The sequence below is a fragment of the Bidens hawaiensis genome, unplaced genomic scaffold (assembly GCF_021521415.1).
Source record: "Bidens hawaiensis isolate Kalapana, Puna unplaced genomic scaffold, B.hawaiensis_p1.1 tig00000702_1, whole genome shotgun sequence".
NCBI lineage: Eukaryota > Viridiplantae > Streptophyta > Magnoliopsida > Asterales > Asteraceae > Bidens > Bidens hawaiensis.
Genome location: NW_027491042.1, coordinates 2,548,252 through 2,566,316, shown reverse-complemented (window position 1 = coordinate 2,566,316; position 18,065 = coordinate 2,548,252). Strand labels below are relative to the sequence as shown.

Sequence of the window (18,065 nt, the reverse complement as noted above, 5' to 3'; positions counted from 1 at the left end):
GAGAGAGGTATTTCAAGCACGTTGTTCAGGAAACGGTAATGAATCATATGCATGCATGGTGAAGACTTAGTTTTGTTCGATCTTTTAAGCACTTTGTAAACATGTTGTAATATTGTTGATCAGTTCTTCATGTAAGTAATAAAAAACATGATAAATATTAGACCTATGAACATATTACTGCAGGGAGAGTAGTAACCGCAATAGAGAAAGATGTAGACGACATGTTGTTAGCTCGGTCGAGTTCCCCTTTAGGATATATAGTTAAGGATGATGATTAGGATTCTTGAAGGAACCTGGTTTTAAGAGAGAGAGAGGAGGCACATGAAGTTCTTATGTGTACGAGATTAGGTTTTGATGTTAATTTTTTATCTCTCTATATATACACCCAACGGGAAACCTTTTATTACTTAATCAAATGTAATATGGCTCATCAACAATTAACAAACTAATATATGATAAAGTATAATTAATATTTTGATCTAATATTATATAAATGATTATAATGGACACCTATAAATAAATAGATATTAATATTTATAATTACATTCTCCCACTTGGCCGAGTAATCATTTATTATGAGTATTAGATTAGCCTGATCAGGAGTTAACACTCATTTTAACATTAAACTCAAATTGGAGCAGAGAAATACAGTCATTGAATAGAACACCAACTCAAGACCCCCATTAATCATACTTTAGTCCTTATTTAAAACCTAAGTAGTTATGATCAAAGCTTTTAGGTAAGCCTTTCAGAACGTTTCATTTGTATAGTAATTTGTCTATATGTCTTTTTGCATGCAAAACATATTAAGAGACATACAACATCAAAATCGGTGAAGAAAAATTAATAGTTAATCATTCATAGTATAATATGCAGTTGTACATGGTCATCAATAAATCCGTCATGATTATAAGCGCTTTCATAATACTTATGGGTGATACACCTTTAGTTATAGGATCCTTAAGCATTTCATGAATGCATTCAATATGAAAATTTAGTTTCCTCAATTTGTTCATAAATGAATAGTTAATTTCATATTGGAATTTTAATGCGGCGCCTCTCGAAATGTTACTGTTTGAGAAAACATGGTAGCTGACTTTATCACAATTTGTCTTCAATATATAATTTATATGGATTTAATAAACTTATGAGTTCACTGACATAAGAATATATCCCGAAATTTACATTATGTTATCTTTGAATATAACAAAGTTTAGAGTAATTAACCGGTTTGAAATCTCAATTCTTACTTTAAATTATAGTCTCTCGTTTCATTTAAAGATATTTTAGTACTCTTTTAGATGCTTCACATTAATTTAGACATATTTAGCGTGTTTCAATTTTGAGTAACCTCTGAACGAGTATAGATTTGAACATATATATAAGGCTTTTACTTGATGAAGCACAAGGAAACAAACGCAGTGATCCTATTATCTTCTAAAGGAGAACAATATTGTTTGTTACATGCGCAAGGACCCATTTAAGGTAAAACTTATGGAACAAAACTAACGTCCCTTTGGGTCTGTCTCATAATGTTATGATATCTATCACATAAGGGATGTCTCTGAGATCTATCATATCAAAGTATATATAAACATTGCTTTGACTTATGTAATATATACTTGTTAAAAGAATGTCATCTATATGAGGACAATTTTGTTTTAGTTGCTCCCACTTATCTTGAGGTAGGTACATTAATCCACTTGGTTCATGATGAAAATAATTGTTTAATATTTCATCACATTATGATGTTTGCATTAACTTATAATGGATTTTATTGACTTACAGACTAGTTTAGAACTTTCAGGTTGTTTTATGAACCTGTAAATATGTAAGTCAGTTGTTAGGAAAAGTTTTTTTAATGTTCATCTAATGTATCTCTTGAATATTATAAGCTACTTCAATGGTGATGATCCTCAAATAGATCTTTTGTAATACTGGTAAGAATATTCTTTGATGATTTATCCCATCTCGAATATAACCTTTAATAATCAATCGTGCTTCTTAGCATCTTAACATTTGTGTTAGAATTTAGTTTAGTTAAGAACACCCGTAGGTGTTTCAACAAAATCTCAAACGTTATTCTGACTTATGGAGTTTGGTTTAATTATAGCTTTATTCCATTCAAAAGATTGATTGATGCTAATGGTTTGATTAGAAGAGGTAGGATTAGTAAGCTTTCCAACATCCATTTTAACTTTACTTAGAAATGTTACATACTCATCAAAGTTAGTACGTTTTAAAACCTATATGACCTCTTGAGTTGATTATTGGGTTTATTAGAAGTTTCAATTTTATGGATTAGCTCTTGGTTAAGTTGCTATCATGTTCAGGATACTAAGTGTGTAATGGTGAAATATGGTGTACAAGAGGTGTAATCGGAGTTAAATTCATAGTAAAATTTAATGACCCCCCTGCCTCTTGTGCTTTTACTACTTCCACTGACCTTAGAAACCCTTAGAAAATTGGTATGCTTAGGGTCAATGTTTGAAGACCAATAGATTCTAATAGATAAACAAGTTAATAATATAAGTTGTTGCAGTTTATCTTGGTGAGGATTAGTTTAGTAAAAAATTTGAATATGCTCACATTTAAGCAACAATGAAACTTTTGTAAGAGTAGTATTAAATTCTAAGGAGATAAGATTTGATAGAACAGTGTTGTGATGGAGCAGTGTCTTGTACATGAGGTGTGATTGAGTTAATATTAAGTTTTCACTCCCAACCTTTTGCAAATCTTGCAAATAATGATTAAGACACTTAAGGCTCCCACTAATATTCGATCGATATCTCTAAGAAAACTACATGAGAAGTTTCAATGATGTACGTGACGTGGGAATGTGTCATACATACGTTATACTTGATTTAATTTAATTGATTTTATATGTCATAAGAAACTTAGGGACACATTTACAAGAAATAGTATTAAGTAAATATGAATGGATCTGTTTAAGACCATGGACTATAAAAGATAAATTAGATACAAGTAGATAGTTTATAAATGATAAATGAATTATGTCTAAATATTTCTAGTGGACCATACTTATTCCTCAAGCCAAGTAATATTTAGAGAGTCTAACACATGATTTAAAAACACTGACAATGAGACTATATGAAAAATCATCCTTGTTAACCATGTCATGATTTCTCATGAAATTTGGTTTTAATGGATGAAATTTTACATGTCTCAAGTTGTGAAAGTACATAGTATCATCTAGTTCTATTTTATAAATGTTTCAATCCATCTATTGATAGCAAATAATATGTGAGTTTAAGGTAAAAGTGACTTTAGGCTTTGTAAATTTTACAACTGTCATAATGTAGCTTAAGTATTGATATTGAATTCTGAATAATCTCCCGAATTTGTTAGGTATCATAAAGCGTAATTAGAAGAAAGTTTTTTATAATTCTAATTTCCATGAAATTTTAATTTGTCACTAAATTTAGTTATTTGTTGATTTCTGGTAAGGAAACGTATAAAAATAGACTCAATATATCATGTGTTAATTGGAATATTAAGATCAGCATACTTAAATATTAATATACTACTACCTATTTTAGCCAGTTGTTCTTTTTGAATTATGCATAGTCTTGTTGTTAATGCCTAGTCTAACGGCATATTTCTGAAGTGAGACTTCTCAATGGAAAACTTAAAACTGAATGTAATACTTGTATTTTGTCTATGGACCTTAGAATTATCCTCCTTTTGGTTTTAGTGGTAGTGAGATGAATATCATCTTATTTTCCAGTGCTAGATTCTTTTCTGTACATATGTGAAAGGCCCCGTTACCGGTAGCCCTACTTTCGTGTTGGATTTACTCATAAACGCAGTTCTAAATATCAGAGTTAATTAAAACATTCGCGGAACATTAAAAACTTTCATAAAACATTTCGTAACGATTCAAAACTTTTCTTAAACAACAACTTGTCTTTCAAAAAAACAAAGTAATTAAAACATATCACGTCTTGAGCCTTCTGATGCCAGTCTCTTATTCAATGCCACGTGTCTCCTCAAGCGAGCTGCCTCATTCTACTCACCTGCGTGCATACTAAAAGTCAGCTACGCTGAGTGAGTTCTAGTTAATCATACATTATATAATACACACAAACTTATATTCTTTCATTCATACTTTCATACTTTCTTTTGTACTAACTTGCTTTCATATCTTACGTTATAAAGAGCATTACGCCCTACGTTCCTCGAGTATTATTAGAGCTCGGTACCCTCCTTCCTCGAGTATTATTAGGGCTCGGTACCCTCCTTCCTCGAGTATTATTAGGGCTCGGTACCCTCCTTCCTCGAGTATTATTAGGGCTCGGTACCCTCTTTCCTCGAATATTAGTAGGGTTCGGTTCCCTAGTTCTCGAATATTAGTAGGGTTCGATTCCCTTTTTGTTACCATACAACCATACATCATACCTCGAGTATTATTAGGGCTCGGTACCCTTTTCGTAACCATACAACCATCATTTCCTTCTTTTATTAACTTTATCACGTTCATACACATAAGCATACGTATCATACTTACCTTATACATAGCGTTACAACCTGACAGTACGTGCAATATCCGAAGATCGTTCACGTACCATCAAGCAATCATTCATACATTTCACATTATTCACATAAGGCATACACTTATCTCTTAGGATGAGCGTATTAACAAACATATTGAGTATGCACACAGCCCCGAAAACATAACACATAGATGGGGCTAGAAACTCACCTGAATCCTGTTACGCTCTCCGTTAATCGTTATTCCCTTCTTGAGCTGGGCACGGCTAACTGTATAATATTTACATGTATCAATTAACTACTACTACTCATGTTGTATTTCTATCTTTATATAACCCACAACGAACGGGGGTCCGGGGGCAGCGTGTAACACCCCGACCAAAGGCGGATTATACATCGGGGCGCCACATATTGTTTCATTACTCGTGACACTATTGGGTGTCAATATTTAATAAATATATTCATTCGCGCACGCGCAACGTAAACACAAGATAACATAAATCAACATAAATCAATATATTATAAGACAAAATATTCGAACAATAATAACTTGTCTTGATACATTTTAATCTAGGTCCAAAAGTAAAAACATCCTACGTGTCCACAAGCTCCAAATGTAGCTACAGCAAACCTGAACATGTGTTAAAATAAAACGTCAAACACTTGCGTGTTGGTGAGAAATCAAGTTTAATACCATACATAGATAACAATAAATCTGCGCGCAACATGTGTATGTCTGGTTTTCAACAAGGGTGTAATCAGATCGGGACTAAGTCTAAGATTCATAGCTCATAGTCAATCCGTGCTCCCAATTGAGCACAAAAACAAGAAAACTGTGCAAGTGTAAACAAAAGAGAAAATCATAAACGATAGTTCTCCCGTGTTCATCTAATGGTACCATGAGAACTGCGGAATAGACCGACAAGACGGTTAATGATCCACACATACAAATAAACAGCCAAGTCTACGTCCTCAACACATGGGATACTGCGCGACTAAAGTTCATAAACAAGTTTAAGACTCTAAGTTTGTATGAACACATGAACATCCCAAAACATTAAAAATAAAAAGGGATTAGGTACGAGATTACTCACTTGATAAACGGTGCGGTGAAAGATAAAGCAAGAACCAACTTTAAACAAGCACAAGTTAACCTAAAATTAAAGATTATTGTTTTAACGATTGGTTTTAAGTCTTGATTATAAGTTAGCATAATTAATAAGTAACTTAAACAAATTATTATATATTATAGATTACCGGAAAACAGGGCAGAACAGGAGAGAAGACGAAGGCAGAGAGAGGAGGCGACTGAGGACAACGGCGGAGAGCAAAGGAAGAGAAAGATAATAAGTATTTGTGTGTGTAGTGTTAAGAAAATAGCATTATTATTTATAGGGAAACCCTAGGGAACACAATCCCTAGAAAAGGGGAAAAGATCTTCAACAGGATCAAGCAAAAGATAACAAAAGCAAAAAGGTTCCAAAAGCAAAAGATATCAAAAGATATGGCAGCTGCAGGGGACAAGGAAAAGCTGACAGGTAACAGTAAACAGGCATGGGAGGGTCAGATAAAGGTACTGGTCAAGCATGGGAAAAGCAGATCTCAAAAGATAATGTCAGTCACTTTTTCTGTCAACCAATGGGGTTGGTGCGCATGCTGCGCCAAAAGTGGCTTTTCAGACATAAGATAGGTCAGGTCAAAAGCTCAGAAGATAAGACATCACAAAAGTAAACGGCTAGATTAAACAGAAGACTCAAAGGGTTTGGCGCGAGAAGGCTCGAGCGCGCGAAGGCAGACACAGAAGGTCAAGAGTGCGTGAGCGCGAAGGCAGACAGAACCAACCTTAGCGCACCGCGGGAAGAACTACAATCCTAAGCGCGCCGCGGGAAGAACTATATTTCTTAGCGCGTCGCAGGAAGAACTATAATCCTTAGCGCGTCGCGGGAAGAACTGTATCCATAGCGCGCTGCGGGAAGAACTATTTTCCTTAGCGCGCTGCGGGGACAGTTCGCCTCGCGTATCGCAGTAACAGATGGTCTTCACGCAGGCTTCCTTGTAAGGAGTCTGGCGCGTGGAGCTGCGCAGACATCCTTAGGCGGGAAGAAACAAAGGACAAACAAAATAAGAGAAGGGGTTCAAGGCTTAAGGGCGGGACGGCGACAAGAGGGAGAGAGAGAGGGACGGGACGGCGGGAAGGAAATTATAAAAATATTTTAAATATCAAGTTTTAAAAGAAAATAATTAAATTTTTAAATCATAAAAAGAATCGGGATCAGAAAACGGGTACCTGGGTCGGGTCGGATGGGGCAGATGTCACACAGCGCCCCTGGCAGCGGGGTCTAGGGGCGGCAGCCCCTAGCAGGGTCCAAGGGGCAGAGCCCCTGGCTGGGGTCGAGCTGCCAGGTCAGCTTGGAAAAATTTTATTTCCATTAACTGTCTTAACACATTTTTCATTAGATTTTTAATTTATTTTCTAATCGAACTTGACTTTAGGCGAAGTTAAACCTTAGGCGAACTTAGCTTTAAGCGAAATTAAACCTTAGGCGAACTTAGCTTTAGGCGAAGTTAAACCTTAGGCGAACTTAGCTCTAGGCGAAGTTGTCATCAGGCGAACTTAGCCGTAAGCGAAGTTATCAATTAGGCGAACTTGGCCCCAGGCGAAGTTATCGCTTTGAAGGCGAAGTTGCCCAGATGCAGGCGAAGTTGCCCAGACAGCCGCTGTTTGGTTTCTGTCCAGCATTTCGAGCGTTTTTAACACCCTTGCTATGGTTCAATATCACCCACTACGCTTCCCGACCATTTTCGGTCGTTTATACACTAAAAAGCTTGGATCTTTAAACTTCAAAGATCAAGAATCATACCTTTTTGAGCTTGTTTGGAGCTTGTTTACTTGTTATCACAACTAATCTCTCTCTCTCTCCCTCCCTCTCGGATCTGCCCGGTTCTTCCCTCTTCCCGGCCGCCGGCGAAGTTGTGTGGTGTGTGTGTGTTTTGGAGTGTGTTAGAAATAAATGGAATGAAAGATATTTTGGGTTTAGGGGATATTTATATCCCTGAAATCCCATGGATCCAAGGCCCATTCTCGTTTAACCCATCTCAATTAATCCAAGTCCATGGTCCGCTCCTTACTCAATATCCAATAATTAACACGAAATCACTAAACATAACTTTCTTTATTCAACATTAAAATTTTAGGATGTTACAATCCAAATACGACCCGTATAAATCACATATATCGTATATATGGTCATCATTTTTTTAAAAAAGTGTGTATACGGCCGTATAGGCCTACGAGGCGCTATAAACGACGAGCAACAACCTCAGATACAACTGACACGATTCAGGTCCTATACGACCGTATAGCTCTATACAAGCCGTATAGGACAAAAAATGGTGTATGAAGATCCAGGGTGATGTGGGAGCCTGGGAGGATCCCTTGCCATTTAATATATGATATTCTCTTTGAATGTCATTTATAATGAAAATATTATCATCTTTTGTTAGAATTCGATATGTCATTAAAAAAATATAATTACAACTTATAAAATCACAAGGTGTTTCGTGATTATGAAAAAATTGTGTGAAAATGCATCACGTATTCGTGTGAATATTTCATTTGAAAATATAATCTTAACTTTAATTGATAAAAATATAGTTTTTTTTAGTTTAATCATTTAATTTCTATAGTTTAATTGTAATTCTTTTGAGTTTCTCGTGCATCACACGGGTTCTAAAGCTAGTTATTAAATATACAACTTTATGATAACTAATATTATGTATGAAATTATGAATAAAATAAGTAGATTATATAAAAAAATAAGTATATATATGAACCAAGCTCGAGCTTGAAAAACCATTCATAAACCGATCTCGAACGTAAACGACCTCAGACGAGGCTCAGTTACGCCCTTAGTTTTTTTTTTTAAAAAGAAAAACAATCTTCCTTCCAAGAGGCGTTCTGTTCTATGTCCTATCGTTCCTGCAACATCATTCTCCAGCGAACCTCCATACTTTCCGGCAACCTAAAACCATTACAAACACCAAATCTTGCTCCACAATCCAACAAGAACTTAATCACACTGTCCTCCAACCATGCACCTCCGCAAATTCACTCCAACAAACCAAGCAATCACACATTTTCGAAAAGTGGAATACTGAAAATTAACTCTTGATATAAAACAATAACTCAACTGATGAACTAACATATGGGTTTGGAGAATATGAAGAAACCATGTTACACCTACATTGCATCAACCACTTGTTTCACAAAGTAACTCACAAAACTTGAAACAAACTCATAGCAAGCTTTCAACTTAAATAACTCCATAGATATTAGATATTACAACTCATTAAGATTGTTCTAACGAAACCTTCATCACATCAACTCATCCGCCTCAGTAGCTCGCCATTCAACAATTGCAATCGTATGTCGGCCACCACATGCCACATATTTAGCACACCACCGTCCTGGTTCACTACCATCCTCACCTTTTGGCGATGGTAGGTTAATAGGCACTTCTGATGGATGACCAGTTGTCACCTTTCTACCATACCCTAATCTTCCATGGTCCCCACGCCCAAACTAACAGTTCAAACAGGTCAAGTTAAAAAGTGTAACTGTTAAGTTAAAAAAAGTCAGAAGGCTTTGTTGTTTGCTTACAGAAAACATACGACCATCACGAGTCAACGCGACAGAATGAGTACCACCACATGACACCTGCACAATATCTTCCCCAGCTAGAAGCTGGACTTGTTGAGGCACCATTTTACTGCTTTTGTCATCTCCAAATCCAAGTCTTCCATGTTCTCCTCTACCCCACCGGTATACCTGTTGACCAAAACGGTGATGTCGTCAAACATCTGTTGACCTTAACTTCAGCAAAAAAGTAGAAGAAAAGAAACACGTGGAAAACTATTGATAGAAGTAGGGCTATTAAAAAAGCTCGCTCGAAATCGGTTCGTTTGTAATGAGCCGAGCCCAAGTTGAGGTCGGTTCGGATCATGGATCGCACGTTCGCTGGCTCATTTAAATTAAAGCCTATATGTTATATAGATTTGTAATTTAACAAGGTGTGACATTTTTAATGAAGAAATAAAAGAATATTGAAAATTCTTGTTTGGCTTATTTAGAAGTAAAAACCAAATTTTAATATATAAAACCTATAACCCAAATTTTAATATAAGTAAATTATTAATTATGTAGTTTACAAATTCTGCATTATGTGTGTGACAAATATTACTTTAAAGTTTTTATATATATATCAATATGTGTGAAATAAAAAAAAATACAAAACTTTAAATATAAAAAAACTTTGCTCGATGAGCCACAAGCAAGATCGAGCTTTTGACAAACCAAACTCAAACTCAACTATTCAGCTTGTTAAGATAAACGAGCCAGCTCGACAAAACTCTTTAAGATAAAGTGATAAACAAGACAGCTCGGTTCAGCTCAACGTATTTGAAATTACGAGCTTCTTGAAGAAATGGACTACAAGATACCTCGCCTTCATCTGTTAGAGCAGTAGAATGCCAACCACCTGCAGCAACATCCACCTGAAATTACATGGATTTAGAAACTTTGGTCTAAATTTCACTATTGTAGACTCATATAAAACTATTCGAGATGGTAAAAAAAAGTAACCAGTTTGAGGCCGGATAATCCTTGAACAGGAACAGGTTGTGATCTGGGTTGGGTATCCCCGGTTCCTAGCTGCCCATATTCATTATTCCCCCAACCCCAAAGATTTCCATCCTCAAGAAGAGCCAAATTGTGGAAAGCCCCGACCGCAATCAACTTAACCTTCTCAAGACCCTGTACTCTCACGGGTGTCGAGATTTGTTTTCTGCACGAACATTACAACAAATTTAGTCATTTTCTTCACATTATAATAATTGAAGGAAATTAGCATTGTACATGTCACCCGGAGGCCACGGTTGACCCCATGTCCAAACATGTCCTTCGTGTGTCAGCACAACTGAATGGGTGCCGCCAGCAGCTACCTGCATAGTGCGTATAAACGTAAGATTTATGTAAACATAATATAAATAAAAGGCAAGTGACTTTTTTTAAGAAAATGAATAATAAACCTGGCGAATCGAAAGCTTTGGTGCACATCTTTGAGGATTCACGATAACCATCCTTGTCCTACCGGACTCGCCTTTCTTCTCAAGCTCTTCACCACACTGCCCGTACTCGTTTCCACCTACCAATCCGTACTATTACCTAAAAATCGTAACAGAAAGTTTTATCTAGTACTTTCTTATATTTTGTTACATAAACATACCCCAAGCATAAGCATGGCCTTGATCATCAACCGCCAAACAATGCCAACCACCAATAGCCGCCTGAATCAACACTTAACAAATTAAAACATAACCACTTTCTAGTGATTTACTTCAACTGGATTAATCATGTTTTACCTGAACAATCTTAACGTTATCGGGAGTTTCAACCTGAACCGGCTTATTCTCGAATTTAGTTAATGGCCGGTGCCCCAAAGTTCCTTTTTGATTCCATCCCCACATAAACAACTAATATAAACACAACATAACATAAACATTAGTATCAAAATACTCAATTTTTCGAAACATCAAACTTCAATCAGTTTTACCCAGTGCCGGCTTTGAGGGGGGCGGAAAGGGTGACGCCCCCGGACCGATTACCCTGGTTTGGCCGGAATTTTTTTTATAAAGTGTGTGTGTGTGTGTATGTTTAAAAAATATGTATTCTCAAAATCTTAATGTTATATAACTCAATTCATTTAAGCCATTTTATTAAAAAGAAAAAAAAAATGCACAACCCAAATCATAACTAGGGATGTAAACGAGCCGAGCTGCTCCCGAGCTACTCGAGATGGGTTCGTGAAAAAGCTTGATCGAGCCGGCTTGCAAGCCTAAACAAGCCTGCCTGTATAATTTTTATAATATATGAATTATATATATTTAATTAATATATATATATAATTAAAATATATATAAAATAATTATAAATATGTAAAAAATTAATTCATAAATAGAGCTCGACGTTAAAAAACTACTCACAAGCCAAGCCAAGCCAAGCCAAGCCAAACTCGAGCTTTAGAAATAAAGATCGAAACGAGCCGAACTCAAGGTCGAGCTTTGTGTAAGTTGAACGAGGCATAACCCAATAAGCTCATTTAACTGTCTTAACGCATTTCCTATTAGGATTTTAAGTTACTATTTTATTCACCTACTCATTCGTTAGCCCGATTCGTTACCTTAAAATGCATGTTAAGCGAACTTAAGGTTCGGCGAACTTAAGACTCGGCGAACTTAGATTCCAGCGAACATATGGTTCAGCGAAGTTGATAAGGTAGTCGAACTTGCTTGTAGCAAACTTAACATCAAGCGAAGTTAGGTTTGGCGAAGTTAACCTTAAGCGAACATATGCCAGGCGAAGTTGTCAGGGGCGAACTTGGCTGGCGAACTTGCTTGCAAGCGAACTTGCTTGAAGGCGAAGTTGGCTTGCAGGCGAAGTTATTCAGCATTCGCCTCTGTTCATTCGTAATCACCATAATCACCCTCGTTTCATCGAGAAATTCTTGGATATGACGTTAACAAGTCCCGCAATCATTCCCATGGCCTTGTTCGGGTAAAACTTAGCCCGGAATGACGTAAAGTTTGGACCTTTATGGTAAAAACGTTCAATACTAGTGTTAAGGGTTCATTAATCGAGCCGTTTCCATTTTCGGGTTCATTACACTCATATTTATCATCAAGTTTACAACTTTATGTTTCGTTTATACCCGATCTACTCTCGTTCTAAGTTTCAATGCTAAACGCTAATAAAACGTAAACTTTAAAGGGTCAAGAACATACCTTTAGTGCTCGTTTGAATCTCGTTTAACTTTTTTAGGAACTCTAGATCTCGTGTAGGACTCGAATAACAAAAATCTAATCACAACTAACGTTTAATCTCTCCCGGATCTTGCTCGTTTCTCTCTCTCGGCCGCCGGCCGTATATGGTGGTGTGGTGTATGTGTTTTTGGAGTGTCTTAGAGAATAAGATGGTAAGAATGAGGATTTAGGGTTTTAGGTTGGTTTAGGGGATATTTATATCCCTTAAAGCCCATGGACCTAAGGCCCATTCCCTTTAATCCATTTTAATTAGTTCAAGTCCATGTTCTTTATTAATACTAATTAATTATTCATGCCCGATAATTAAACACAACTTTCTTTTATTAAATACGAGAATTTAGGATGTTACAATATGTTGCTGATCAACACACTTATTTACCTTAGGTACTTCTGAGATTTGTAGTTGACTATCAAGGCATCAAATTATACTTGTGAATACCTTAGTATGTAATGCACCGGAAAAGTGTACTCATTTCCATGTTTAAACCCTTAATTTTATGGGTCATGGTATTGTACATTATGATGTATTCAGGGATACCATGTAACCTTATCGTTAGAATTTAGAAGAATGCATGCATCTTAGGAGATATTTTTGATTAGTTTTAGGAAAAATTGAATCAAGAATACCTCTAGTGATAACATTTATTTAAATGAGTTCTTGATTATCATAAGATACATTATGTTTGACTTATCCCATTTGTTATGCTCTAGTTGTCAATAGAATGATTTTATCAGAAAGAGTGGGATGATTGTCATTTCAGGTTTTGAGGGATAATAAAAACTAAGAAGAGCTAGATGTTATTGAAACTTTTTATGAGATAAAACTCATATTGTATTTTTATATTATAGTGGATGATATACTAATTTTTGCAAGGAAATTATAATGAGTAATGTTATGGGTATTAAAGTAAGGCGGACTAAAATTTATGATCATTATATTAATGAAGGATCGTTAATGTGAAAATCATTATTTTTATTTTTTATTTTTTTTATTTAAGATGTGATATGTCTATTATTAACAAAAAAATATATCACCTTTGGACAGAACTTGGACAATTATTTTAATTGTGCACGAGTTAGCTTTGCTAGACCTAAATGTGTAACACGTCACATTTGAGCAGTAGTGAGACATTAGGTTCATATTAGACAAAACCAACCAAAAATTTATAGTTAGACTGAGTGATAAGGTAGATATAACGCATCACCTTTGGTAGAAGTGATATATCGAAAATTCATTCAAGTTAAGCCTTTTTAGTTTTGTAAAAATTTATAATATTTAAGTATTTACAAAACCATTTAATTATTAGTTCTCGGTCGATTTAAGGTTTCCGGGAAATTTAAGTTTTCGGCATTTTGGGGTTCGGTTTTAGTGATTTTTCGGGTTTATGAGATTTATGGGATTGGATTGAGTTTCCAGAAAGGTTTACGAAAAAGTAATTCTTCCGTTCATTTTGTTTCCGGTAAAATTTGTTTACAGGTTAGCCTGTAAACAATTAGAATGCCGTAAAGTGATTTAAGAAAAACTCATATACTAATTAACCCACAAACTTATTAACCCGTAAATTAATTAAATCTGTTATCCGTGAACTTTTAAACGATAAGGCTTGAACAACTATACTTTTGGTATTTTATTATGTTAATTAATTACAAAAATAAGGTAAATAGGTGTTTTAGATATATCCAAGTATTTTATTCATTTTTATAAAATAAAATAATTATTTTTAACGAAACATAAAGATAAAGATACACAATTTAAGGAACAAAAAATATTAATCTATCCCATAATTTAAGAAAACTTGATTAAAAATTACTCATCATCAAAATTAGAATGAAAATTATGAACGACTTTATGAACACGAAAAACATTGTTCATAATTAGTATCATATTTTAGTCTGGAATTGAAACCTTAAACACTATTTATAACAAATTTCCAAAATAGTAGGATACTTTAACGATTTTAAGTAGTTTTTAAACTGTTCTCTTAATAAAACACAAAAAACATAACATGAAAAATTAAGGTTTATCAGGTTTTAATCCACGTCTTCCGATTTTAAATCAAGATTTACTGATTTAGAGAAACATAAAGAACTGATTAATCAACATTGCTCTAATATCACATATTGATTAATTCTTCATGTAAGTAATATAAAACATGATAAATATTAAACCTGTGAACCTGTTACTACAGTGAGAGTAGTAACTGCAAAAGAAAATGATGTAGACGACATAGTTGTCAGTTTGGTCGAGTTCTCCGTTAGAATGTATAGTTAAGGTTGATGATTAGGTTTCTTGAGAAGAACCTGGTTTTAGAAGAGAGAGAGAGAGAGAAAGCACATGAATATTTTACGCGTGTCGCGTTACGTTTTGATGTTAGTTTGTATCTCTCTTTTTATATACATTCAAAAAGAAATCCTTAATCAATCTTGTCATGAAATTATCAAATCTAATAGTTTAAAACATTCTAAAACATCTTAAAAGATACATAGCCTCATTATTATTATTATTATTACTACTACTACTAGGGTATATCCCGTGTTACACACGAGTGAAAAAACATGTCAACAAACATAATAAATTTAAACAACAAATTCAAGCAGCACAAAACTTTTTCAAACTTTCGGACCAAAACGTTAACCATTTACATTGTCTAGATATTAAAGGTTAAAAGTTACAATAAGTTAATGTACATCGAACAACCAAAAAACATCAACAAAAGACATAAACATGTCCTTTCATATTAAACCACCATCAACTTATTCAAACATCTATCAAAAGAAACTCATTTTGTTTCACCACCTGAAAATATAATAAAACAATAACATTCAAATTAAAGATACCATAATAACATATTCAAACTGACATTAATATTTTGTTAAATTTGCAAAACTTAAAAATGTTTTACAATAAATGAATTTTCAAATAACTTTGGAAAGATTAAAAAATTTTATGTTAACTTTGAAAATAATTAAAGCTGAAAAAATATGATATATTAAGTATTGATTATTAGAAATTATGTCAATTTGAATATTGTATTCTAAAATAACGCGGTTATTATTTTAGTATTAGTTAATAATTAATATTCACGTAAATTAAAGTAAGATTACATTACAATTATGGCAAGTATTTTTAGTTTAACAAACAGTTTTTTGAATATTAAAATGATAACTTATTCTAGTTAATGCCAAATCACAAAAATTAAAATCAAATCGGTTCTTATTTTACTAATATGACTAAGTAATTTATAAATAATTACAAATATGAAAATCAAATCGGTTAATTTGAAAACTTCAAAAAATTATGGAAAGATTTTGAAATGAGTTTAAAATTATGGAGGGTATTAAAACATTTAAAACTTTTTTGAAATATTGGTCAATTTCCGAATTTAAAAGGAGTTTAAATATGTTAATTAAATTTTATAGTTTTAAGTTTAAATTTGTTCTTCAATGTAAAGATAGAAATAATTTGAAATATCTTGATTCATGGGAATAATAATATTAATAAATTATGACAATTTGGCATGTTTAATAATATTCACTAAATCATATGTGCCGAATAATATTTATAAATGATGATACAACGGTTATATAATTTATGATATATTAAGTATTGCTTGTTAGAAATTATGTCAATTTGAATATTGTGTTCTAAAATAACGCGGTTATTATTTTAGTATTAATTAATGATTAATATTCACGTAAATTAAAGTAAGATTACATTACAATTATGGCAATTATTTTTAGTTTGACAATCACTTTTTTGAATATTAAAGTGATAACTTATTCTAGTTAATGCCAAATCACAAAAATTAAAATCAAATTTTACTAATATGACTAATTAATTGAGAAATAATTACAAAAATGAAAATCAAATCGGTTAATTTGAAAACTTCAAAAAATTATGGAAAGATTTTGAAATGAGTTTAAAATTATGGAGAATATTAAAACCTTTAAAGCTTTGTTGAAAGATAGGTCAAATTCTGAATTTAAAAAGAGTTTAAATATGTTAATTAAATTGTATTAAAACCATTAATACAATTTATTGAGTTTGACTATCCTTATTAGTTATTTAAACAAATATGGATAGTCAAACTCAATAAATTGTATTAATGATATATTTAAATGGATAATTTAAATGTGTCTTACTAAAAAAACGAAATAATGATAGTGTTCGGATGAAGGTGATTTCTATTTAGAACTTAGAAGAACAACATATAAGACATAAAAAAACAGGAAAGAAAAATATAAAACTTCAAATAAATATAAAATAACCATTGTTATAGGTATAACACATAACCTGAAAAACTTAACGGAAAAACGTAAACACGTTCACATATAAGCTCCATCGCCGTTTTTTGTTTACAACCTAAACTGATTTTAATAAAATCAGTTAACAATGAAAATAAAGATAAAAATGTTAGAGGAAACAATATGTAACACCCCGGACCAAAAGGGCTGACGTGCACAATAACATGGTTCCTGAACAAAAGACATAATTTTATATATTTACTTGTCAACGGTATAACAAATTGGACAAAGGAAACTTAAGGGTAATTTACACACTAGCTCGCTTAAAAAATATTTTATTAAGATCCTGATGTTTTATTCCTCGCTCTTAATCCCGCCCAAAGTAACTTGTGGACCTGTGTATAAAAAAAATAAGAATAACGGAATGAGCCGAATGCTCAGTACGGAATAATAGGCTCAAACAATTAATGATTTAATGAAACGTAATTTAGATTTAACTTACAATTAATACGATGCAAAGTATATTTAAAATGTATTATACGGATGTACCCATGAGCGAACGTAAAACGTGACAATATGCAGGTAGCTACTCCTGGATATTTATCACACGAGATGGCGAGTTGGCATACCCGCTATCCATCTCCTTAATATTAATCCTAGGATCGATCCATACGCCTCCTAATAGCCATATGTACCACACTTGTACTTAAGAGACGTCGTGAACTGATCTCACCGTCACGGTTGGTGCACATGTTGTCGATGCCGCAACAACATGCTCGTGGGACACTCCACGAGAAGCGGAACTCAGGGTATCGGAATACAAATCTTATTCACATAACTCATAGCAAATATATTATCGTAACATATATCAAAACATGCGATAATACGTATAACTAAACATAATACTATCGCATAACATGAAAGCTAAATCCAATGTTATAATAAGAATTGGAATCCAAAGAACAGTCAAGTGAATTATAATCCAAAGATGTGGAAAATATATATGAACTCAATAGGTTTATATCAATTTAACATGAAGTAACAATGAGTGAGGGTAAATATCTGTACCTTTTAACATTCCAAAGCGACTTTACGAGCACTCTATTTATCTAGATACGAGTTAGTTATCTAATTAGAATTATATCTAGAATTCTATTATTGGTTCATTTCAAATAATATCTCATTAGGTATATGAAACATACTAAATATATGTTTGTGATCATTTTTAATAATAGTATCTATTTAATAATACTTACCTTAGTTATATAGTATTTTGTGTCACTAATCATATTTATTATAAAAACGTTTTAGTTGTTTATACATCGTTATTTGTTTTTCTATAATTTAGTTAGTTTATAATGTCCCTCCCTACATGTACGTTTATCTTTGATGTTTTAACCTTTTACATTTTCGTTTTATATGACATCATG

General features: G+C 33.4%; 1 protein-coding gene across 1 annotated transcript; it reads right to left on the bottom strand.

Moving 5' to 3' along the window:
• Positions 1-8,741: 8,741 nt before the first annotated feature.
• On the bottom strand, positions 8,742-14,619 carry LOC143532198 (ultraviolet-B receptor UVR8-like). Its single transcript, XM_077027315.1, has 9 exons — positions 14,560-14,619; positions 10,933-11,043; positions 10,797-10,857; positions 10,600-10,715; positions 10,427-10,512; positions 10,154-10,355; positions 10,012-10,065; positions 9,173-9,340; positions 8,742-9,094 (listed from the first exon to the last, which is right to left on the bottom strand). The coding sequence occupies exons 1-9, from the start codon at positions 14,617-14,619 to the stop codon at positions 8,888-8,890; spliced, it is 1,065 nt and encodes a 354-aa protein (XP_076883430.1). The 3' UTR covers positions 8,742-8,887.
• Between the last annotated feature and the right edge of the window lie 3,446 nt (positions 14,620-18,065).

Excerpts from the sequence above, each read along its gene's own strand:
- LOC143532198 (XM_077027315.1), bottom strand. The coding sequence starts at position 14,619 with ATGTCGTCTACATCATTTTCTTTTGCAGTTACTACTCTCACTGTAGTA. Across the intron at positions 10,356-10,426 it reads CCGTGGCCTCCGGGTGACAT|AAAACAAATCTCGACACCCG; the intron begins GTACAATGCTAA and ends ATGTTCGTGCAG. Across the intron at positions 9,341-10,011 it reads CTCTAACAGATGAAGGCGAG|GTATACCGGTGGGGTAGAGG; the intron begins GTATCTTGTAGT and ends TTTGGTCAACAG.